General features: G+C 33.7%; 2 protein-coding genes across 4 annotated transcripts in view; both read right to left on the reverse strand.

The window, feature by feature from the left end:
* LOC117118467 (mismatch repair endonuclease PMS2-like) overlaps nucleotides 1-504 on the reverse strand; it is a 16,988-nt gene extending 16,484 nt beyond the window's left edge. For all 3 annotated transcript variants that reach the window (XM_033263056.1, XM_033263057.1, XM_033263058.1), the window contains exon 1: nucleotides 370-504. In XM_033263056.1, coding sequence (XP_033118947.1) covers nucleotides 370-502 — 133 coding nt within the window. In that variant the 5' untranslated portion in view covers nucleotides 503-504. The remainder of the gene's footprint in view (nucleotides 1-369) is intronic.
* Nucleotides 505-4,928: 4,424 nt separating this feature from the next.
* LOC117118488 (tripartite motif-containing protein 2-like) lies at nucleotides 4,929-7,936 on the reverse strand. The gene is made up of 3 exons (XM_033263088.1): nucleotides 7,885-7,936; nucleotides 7,180-7,396; nucleotides 4,929-7,054 (listed from the first exon to the last, which is right to left on the reverse strand). The coding sequence occupies exons 2-3, from the start codon at nucleotides 7,394-7,396 to the stop codon at nucleotides 5,229-5,231; spliced, it is 2,043 nt and encodes a 680-aa protein (XP_033118979.1). The 5' UTR covers nucleotides 7,885-7,936; the 3' UTR covers nucleotides 4,929-5,228.
* Between the last annotated feature and the right edge of the window lie 2,200 nt (nucleotides 7,937-10,136).

Below are 10,136 nucleotides of genomic sequence, written 5' to 3' on the forward strand. Positions count from 1 at the left end.
TCCTTAAAATGCTCAAAATTACTCTTTTCCTTTAAAATTTTAGTAAAACTCTCAAAATTACTCTTTAAATAGAGCATGTTTTAGCATATAATACTTTTCAATCAGAACCGCGCGTGCTTCGTGAGGGTCAAAGTACGGCGGATCACCTAACTCGTCCTCAGTGACGAGTTCAAATCTAGTTCTCTCTTCTTTTTATATTTTTAAGTATATTGTATGTGATGTTTTTTAAATGTTTTTCCCTACTTTTTTTAAACTTCAATTTTGATTTATAATGTTTTATAATGAGAGATTGCAATAAAGTTCCTCATATTTCATTTCATACAGAAAGAATTGGATAATTGAAATCAAAGCTTTTCTTATTTGACCTACCGATACTGGTGGCTCCAGCATCCAAGCTATTTTCTACAAGTTCCTTGACCGCTGTAGCTAGATTGAGGACAACTTGACCAGAACATATCTGATGCACAGATTGTCTGTCGATAGGTTTAACCTTTCCTGCCATTTCTGTTGACAGTGGCGAAAAAGAAATGGGTTATTTTGAAATGCTTATATAAGCCAAACAATAGCTTTGGCAGGTCTAATGGTATTCAATATTGTACTCTCAGAGTAACCAAGGATGTCTTGCCGTATCAATTTTTTACCAGACTAATCTACCGTTTCTATTTCATTTATTTATTTATTGGACGGTTACACCAGTCTTTAATAAACCAATTCTTTATTCTGATAAGATGTTATTGCCAAAATCCAATTCACACATAAATAACACTGCCTTATTATATAAAAAAAAACTTTCCAAGTCTGAAGATAATCAAAGTAGATTAGGCAACTTTTCAAGCGGTATATAGAAGTGGTTGGCGCTTCGGTTGTGGCTTGGACTCCCAACCTTGAGGTCGGGGGTTCGAAACTCTCGCTGTGCAAGTCGCTTGTGTCCTTGGGCAAGGCACTTTATCTATGGTTGCCTCTCTCCACCCAGAAGTACAAGTGGGTACCTGGTAGGTTCCAACACTGCGCTGATTACTAGCCGCAATATTATGGAGATATAATTTAATTTAATAATTTCGTTTAGTGTTCAATGTGATCCATATGTGTTTGATCCAATGACCGGGGTAATAATGTGAAGCGCTTAGAGGCTTTGTTAAGGCATTAAGCGTTATATAAGAACGACATATTATTATTATTATTAATTCTCTAAGCTAAGGGAAGGCATGTAGACAAAGTAGTCCCCCAACAAGGGTATGACAGTCTGGTCATGATAGGCATAGCCATATATTGATGTGAGTTTGCATCAGGAGTGATATTTTGCCCTACCTGACATGTTATCGTACTGCATACTTAGTACGTCCCCAAATACTTGTGAAAAAATTTTTAAGTGATTCAGGTAGGAATCATGTAGGGCAAAACATCACTCCTATGCAGTGGCTTAAGTCCCCCTCACCAGACAGGTCAAGCCCCCGCCGGACAGAGCTCATTGGGCATTCAGAGCATAAAACATAAAAATAGGCCCAAAGCAAGCCAACACACGTCTGTCAAGACAAAGGGGCTCATTTTCAGAAATATAAGGTCCAATATGTCTGGAAATGGGCACAATCCTCTATAAGGCAAAGTCCATGCCATTGCTGTCGTTTGTATTTGTTGGCGTTAGTTACCGAAATAAATAAATAAATTCAATAATATAATCATTTTAATTTACTTATAATTACAATTCTTTTATTAAATTAAGAATACATATTTAACATATTTATTAAAATACCTAGACTAGGGCCTAGGCCTACACAAGTTAATAAATTTTGAATGCAATAATTATTCAGAATAATATTGGGGGCCGAAAATCCACATTAGCCTAGGTGGACCCGCTTGACCCTAAGAAGTAAGAGGGCCCACACTAGTTGCGCCCGATCGTCTGAAAATGGGCCCGATGGTCGGTATAACAGTCTGGTCCTGGCTGGCTGGGCCTACAGTACAGTAGGCTTTCTCCTCGTTCGATTCGAGTCCTAGCTAGGCCAGCCTATTTATAATAATATGATAAACTAAAATAAAATGTTGTTTGTTCTGCAATGCAACATCAACATTTTAAATAAAAGCAGCATCAAATTTACCATGCTCTCCTTCTTGAACGTAAACAATCAATTGAACTCTGACCTAAGAGCCATAACCAAATAGGGAATTCAACTGTGAAGAAAATATAATATTTATTTATATTTATATTTATTTTATATTTCAGCTAGAAAATATAGAATAAGAAATTAAATATATAATATTTATTATGTAAAATTAAAAGAATATGGTAAAAAATATTGATTAAAGAGTATAACTAATAATTTAAATATAAAAAGTAACCTTCATTAAAATGGCAGATTCCAACAAAATGTCAGCGCCCTGTGCATTTTGTTTGTTTATCTACATGCGCTAGGCCTAGCGACTGTGTGCTTAGTCGTGGTAACCTTATACATGGAGTTATAATTATTTTAAACTCCATGCCTTATACATCTGTAAAAAAAAAAACCGTATTAAATGTTACATTCATGATGACAAGTAGCGGAAGCGGCATTAGCCTTAGGAGCGACAGCAATCGTAATTCAACCAAAAATGAACTTGTAAGTTTAAAAATAAAACCATTTTAAACTTTCAGACTAGCCAACAAGCAAGAAGAAGGCCCAGCCAGTAGCAGCAGGGTCACCGGGCTTGGCCCTCCCCTACTTCAAAGGCTTGGTAGGGCTTATGCCTACAGTAGGCCTAGGTTCCAGCTTAGGTCTAGTTAGCTAAGACATGTCCATCTAGGTCTATATTAGGTTGGGAAACTAGCTAGGCACATTAAAAACCAGCGGGGCAATATTTCGAGCAATCAGCTAGCTAGCCAGCCTAGCCCTATAGATAGGCCTAGTATTAGTAATGTAATTTTTTTTATTCCAGAATCTGAGGGGATGTTTGCCAGAAGTAGGGAATTTCCATGTGATGCACTTGTGTCTACAAATCCCTTTCTATGTTTTCATTACAGAGCATCACTCCTGAGGGCACACTCTAAATACTAGCAAAACATTCATGATGTATAAAGGCAAACTACAAAGGAACATACTCATAGGTTGTTGTTGGTTGTCTTTTGTGTTGTGCGAAAAATATGGATACTAGCTAGGCCTATCATGGATAAAATTCAGATATGACATACTTTTATTAGAAATAAATTAATAAAATATATAAGTTTTATAATTTTTGTATTTTAAGCAAATTATTGATGTCATGGGGGAAATCATTGCAAATGCTGAGAAACATGCTAATTTCTTGTTCTGTACTTTTACGTTCACAAGACCAATAAAAGTTCTGTATTCTGTAAATTGTCAACACTACATAATCACAACACTGATGGATCTATGATGGGCTGCCATAAATCCTCCCAAGCATGCAAGTGTTGAAGTAGTTACGAATCGATGTGTGCCCTACCTCACGTATGTTATAGTACTGAAAGCCTAGTACGTTCCCAAATGCTTGCGAAAAAAATTTAATCCAATTTGATCTTCAGGTAACTAGTCTGCTGTCTACTCTTACCACTCGACCACCGAACTTGCGCTTGGTTGCTAGTGATAAATCCCATCACCAAGTAACAGTGGGTACACTGCTGTATGCTATTCGAATGGCGTTTTGCGTCGGGAGAAGTAATACGAATCAATGTTTGCCTTAGTTGTTGGTCAACGTGTTACGATACTGAATGCTCAGAAAGCCCAAGTTTGCAAAAGTTTGTGAGAAAATCTTGCAAGTGATTCAGGTGGGAATCAAACAAAGTGATTCTTATAATGCTTCCATCACAGCACTTTACAGTAAGCACTTATCATCCAAAGTTGTTACTTGGATGCATGCAACCTCCAATGTCATTAATATAATAACAAAATTATATCTATTGTTTATTAGGCCATGTAAAATAAAATAATTGGTTAGCATCCCCTCCCTACCATCAGAGAGGCCACCGACCAGATTTTTTTTTTTTTTTTTGACAAAACACTCACAAACTCAATCAGGTTTGTTTACCACCTGTCCGCACGCTAGCCAGACCACTTGCAGTTCTATGCTGTAGACACATGGCATTCATGATGCCAGTTGTGTTGGAGTGAATTGTGTGTGATTATATAATCTGAGATAATTGCATTATGACTGTTATTTTAGGGAGATGTAAAAGAATAACATCTCCCTGTTTATTCATTGTAAAGTTTCTGCTTGCTATTGATGAATTATATAATTACTTGTATGCAGTTTTGGTCTCTGTTGCTATTTTCTTTTTCTTCTTTTTTTTTTTTTTGCTGGATAAGGATGCTAACCATTTTTTTTTTAACATGGCCTTATTGTTAATGATGACAAAGATATGTTGTTGGTGGGCTTTCATAAGGTCAAGTGTATGAAAGTTGACTGTGCATACTGTATCACTTGTGTCTTTGGACAAGGCTCCCTCCCCACCCAATATCATAAATGGGTACCTGGAAGGATGTTGTGGCATTATTAATGAATTAGTCTTTGTGCACAAAATTACACCACAACAAGGTATATTTGCAAATTCATTGAACAAGAGTGAAAATGCCATGTTTCATAATGCCATCACTTGTATACCATTCATATAGCACAAATATCCATTTTCAAGGAACTGCCCAATGCGTTTGGATACCATTTCACTTATACACAGTAATAGGCAATACCTTTACAGTATTATTATAATAATAATAGGCAGCTTTAAAAACTCACCCTTTTAATGTGTATTTTCTTAAATTTTTTCTGCTGGCATTTTCATTTTTATTGTTAATAAGCGCATTGAGGCTTTTAGCATAATGCGCTACAGTATACAAGCCAAAGTTATTATTATTGCTATATTATTATAATTATTATTATTATTATTATTATTATTATTATTATTATTATTATTATTAAAGAAAATACAAAAGTTTCAACAGTCATTTTGATATAGACATTTTATTACTATTTTGTGTAACTCGCACATACATGATGCAACACTCTGACAACATTGTCTAATGAGTAACGTAGAATAACATAGTATAATTAATGTCAAAACTGAGCATTTGCAGAACTACTCTGCTGCTTGTATATTACTTTAAACAGGCATAAATGAATATTGTCCTGGAATAACAAGTAACAGTACAATATTTACTGTGACTTTATTTTTATGAGAATTTAAATCAAATTGTACCGTGTATTTTAGTTATAATATAGATGGCTTAATATTTCAATGTCATTTAATAGTTAAAAATTTTAACATTGTTTGCTTTGTGGTTTGCTACTGCTACTCTTCTTGGTCTATTGGAGATCACAGTGATCCCATATGGGATATCTAATCCATCATCTTCATGATCTATTCGTTTAATAAAGACACCATTTTTATCAAATAATTGTAGTTTATGATTACTTGACACTATTATATTTTCATCCATATCCATGGTTACACCACAAGGACCCAAAACTTTACCATCTTCCTCACCACAGCCTACAAGGATTCGCATAAACTTATCATTTGCATCAAACATTTGTATTCTATCATTGTTGAAATCAGCAATGATCATATGACTTTCCTTGGTTAAAGTAACATCAACTGGTGTATTCATCTGACCTACTTCACTACCCTCTGAACCTATCTTACCTAGTAGTCTACCATCATCAACATTGAATTTAAACACACAGTGAGCCTCCCCATCTTCTACATACAGGACTCCAGTTTTTTTGTTTACTGTCAATCCCTCTGGATATTTCAATATTCCTTTACCGAATGAGATGATTTCTTTAAATTTATCATCACACATTACAACAAATTCTCCTACGATATCAGTGTACACCATATGACCATCACACATTAGATGCATTCTATGGACCTTCACATCTTGTGGCACCTGTATCCTAGCAACAAATGAACCTGATTGATTGAACTTTAATATATCTTTACTGTAGCTTGATACTAATATGCATCCATCTGTGTCTAACACTACATCTGCCACTTTACAGGTTTTGTAATGTTCTTTATAATCTGATATGTTACCAATGGTATGTACAAGTCCCAGTGATTCCACTTTGATATTCACTGGAGATCCTTTGATGTGCACCTCTCCTACTATAATCTTCATTTGCCAATCACCTTCCACATTGCATTTACCTGTTATTTTATACTCTCCATTTCCTTGATATTCTACTTCAGTGGCTGATTTTTCATATGATGGGTTGCTTAGAGTTGCAGATAATTTACATGCATCGCTCTCACTTAAGCTTGATACGGTTACTACAAATGTTTGTCCTTTTGTGACGGTAATTGCTTCATCATGTTGATCAACCTTGTACATTCCATCAACAGTTGTGATTTTACCAATGCATTCAGTATTCATTACCTCATCCAAGTGTGTAGATGGAATGAAAGTTGGTGTAATATTTTTTTTATGAAATGATTTTTCAAAATCAGTTCCTAAAATCTCATCTCTGACAGTGTTGATAGTTGTCTTATGGGATTCAAGAGTTTCAGTTTCTTGTGGTTTGTTCATCATTGTATTGATTATGGCCATCACATTATTAACTTTAGACAGCTTTGTATCAATATTCTTAACTTGACTATCAACATCTTCTTTCTTTTCTATGTATAATTTTTCAAGGTCTGAAATTAATTGTTTGCTTTTCTCTTGAACTTTCTTGATAAGTGTCTTCTCCCTCACTTCAATAGCTGTTCTGCATAACTTTAGGTGATATTCAAAGTCAGATCTATCATTAGTAATTGAATCAAGTGTTCCTTGCAATTTGTTTTTAATGCCTTGAGCTGTATTAATAACTTCATTAGCATTGTGATTAAAATCATCAATAGCAGTTATCATTGGTATCACATTATGTTTATTTTGATAGCAACGAAGTACATACTTGCAATCCTCACATGCTGATTTCTTGCAAGTTGAGCAGTAAAATTCTAGCTCTTTCTTGTAGTGGGTTGGACATTTGTTGGGTTCGTCTTTGGTTCCTTCTTCATTCTCATCTAATATGTACAACGGATGGTCCTTCAATGCAGGTATTAACTTGTGTTGTTTAATGCAGCCTGCACATAAGTATAGTAAACATTCAGGGCAATTGTATTTTGGTTGATTATCACAGTTTGAGCATGCAGTTGGTTTTTCAGATTCAGTCTTTTTTACATATTCAAGTAGATGATTTATCATTTCATTAGAAGTGAGTTTTTCAAATCGTCTTTTGTTAGTTCATAATGATTACCACATTTGGGACACCTCAACTTGCCCTGTGTTTGCATTAAAGTTTCTAAACAGTGACAACAGTAACTATGGAGGCACTTGAGTGTCTTTGGCTCTGTCATTCTCTCTAGGCAGATGGCACATTTAAGATCCTTTTTGTCTAAGAATTGTAGTGCTTTGACAGCATACATCTATAAAAAAATATATTGTAGTGTACTTAATAAGTGTATATTGTTACAATATGCTAAATTTTATTAGGTGAATACTGATAAAAAATGTTGTTTATACAAAAATGCAATACTGTATTATGTTTATGAAAAAATGTCAATTTAAACAGATGATGTTCAAATAATCCCAGGGATTTAGTAATTTTGACCTGTTGAATGCTGATAACTTCAGTCCAAAAACAAATCGGCCTAAACCAATTTGGCCCAAACCAATTCGGCCCAAACTATTGAACTATTGAAACAGCTAACTTAAATACGATAACAAAATTTACACATATGATAAATTTGGAAGTAGCTTTGTACATGAATTGAATAAGCTACAGAAGTTGCAGTGTTTTTTTTTTAATAGGAAATGTTTCTTGTTTATCTCTGTTGTCAATGTTTTACTCAATTTAATGTTTGTATAATTGAGTGTTTTTAATTTGAAAACAATATCAGTATCAAGTTCTTACCTTGAATCAGTTGTTTGTCAAATGTTAGAAATGGAAGTGTACCTGTTGCTAACTGTGATCAGTTTAATGTGGGAGATTTCTGAAATTTTGATTGAATTGTGTCAGTATAGGTACCAAGTCCAAAGCCATGCACTCAAAATGTATTGATTTTGTGATAGTTCTAAAATCAGACAATATATTGTATTATGGTGGCAAAAAAATGCATACAACATTTATATTTTGGGAGGTTTGTTATCATTTAACATGCATCCCTGCCTAACAATTTGTTTTTCGTGTGTTAATCAAGTATAACACTAACATTTAAAACATCTTTATTTGTAAAGGATTATTACACAATCATTAGGTCCTTCGACATACTAACAACAAGTCTATACTGTGGATTACTGTGATGATGATGATAATAAATTGTTCCATGTTTTTAATAATTACCAATAAATTACTTTGTAAATAAAATTTTAACATGTTTGTGTCATAGTGATACAACTGTTTAGATTTCGATTCATATCGCATTTTCATGGTTTTATAACATACTTGTATCTACTTTGTTTTCATCCAGTGAGCAAGAGTGATATTTTACCAAGAGTAGGGCTGGAGTAGCACTTTGTATGTGTAAAGAAAGGCGCTTAATATAAATGACGATTTTGGATTTACAATGACAGGTAATACACAAGTAATTAAAAACTTAATTTTCATTTAATTCATATTATGTGTTAATGATACAAATATGATGTACAATATTACAACCGTACCATTTATAGCTATTCATATACTATACAGCATTCATAATCTTTTTATGTTATTTAATTCACCCTAAAAATGGCATGGAATCCAATCCATTATATGCCATGAAATGCTTCTAACATCTAAGATTGAAACATAGCATGAACCATCACAGCCCGTCAACAATGCATGCCGGAGTAGGCATGTCGGCCGAGAATTCATTGTGTGGTTTAACTTCTGAGCACAAGTGCAATAATCAGAATGTAAACCGCTCCTCCAAACCTCCTTTCATATTGTTGATCTACAGATCTCCAAATTGGTACAAGTGTAACAGATAAGGGTTATGTAGAGATTATGTTACTAATTGCAAACTAGGCAAGCTACAGTATGGTTGTAAATGACTGAATATTCTATGACAAAGTGATGTCAATGTCGGTTCAGCAATATTGCTTGCATGCACACTCTATAGTTTATGTACAACTCCATTTTGGGGTTTTAACTTGAATATAAGTATCATTTCTTATTTTATTTGCTATTGTTATTATTATTATTATTATTATTATTGTTATTACTATTGTTTTACTGTTTTTCTTTTCTTGGTTGATTCTATATAATTTCTGTATAAAGAGAGGGGCAATCTGCAGTATGTGCTATATAAATATAAATAATATTATTATATTAGTTTATCTCTGTTGTCAATGTTTAGTCAATTTAATATTTGCATCATGGAGTGTCTTAATTTAAAGATACAATCATATCAAGTTCTTACCTCTGAATCAATTGTGTGTTGACTGGTAGAAATGGAGATGTACCTGTTGCTACCTGTGTGATTAATGTGGGTATTTTCTGAAATTATCAGAGTGAATGTTAAATTTTATTTACATGTTTCTAAATTAGACTAACTGGTTGAAGAACCCTCAGTTCCTTCATAGGCTTAAACATACCTAATTTATTTGTGAGGTTTTACAGAGGTTTTACTCCATAGTAATGACAAATATTACTCTAATTAATAATTAGATAGAAATGTAGAACAATGCTACAGAAACATTAAAAGACCCATAACCCATAAATAGGCCTACTTATTGCCTAATTTCTAGAAAAATCAGTTTTCCATCAGGAATTTAACGTATCATTTTTTTGCTAGGCGTTCTAACCAGAATTTTTCAGATACTGATATAAAACTCAAGAAACAAATTGAGCCCTTTACCTGTAACGCTGTTAGTGTTACAATATCAATACCTAATGGCTCTTAGACAATAGACACAACAAGGGTAGGCTACACTACAGAAGTTTTAAACCCTTTTGGGCCTGGTAGCATGTAATAAAATCATCATCATGTGATATTATCCTCCAAGTCATCAAGCAAAGTGTATATTCAATAAAAAAAAAAAAACATAAAATACCTTGAAAGCTTTAATTCACTTTAATGCAGTAGATAATGACATCTGTGCACTGCATATCATTTTCTACTGTACAAGGAGGTTACAGTAAGTGTGCTTGAACTGTGGAAATTCCCATATGACTATTTATAG

The sequence above is a fragment of the Anneissia japonica genome, unplaced genomic scaffold (assembly GCF_011630105.1).
Source record: "Anneissia japonica isolate Jap-2015-1 unplaced genomic scaffold, ASM1163010v1 scaffold287869_len1821871_cov162, whole genome shotgun sequence".
NCBI lineage: Eukaryota > Metazoa > Echinodermata > Crinoidea > Comatulida > Comatulidae > Anneissia > Anneissia japonica.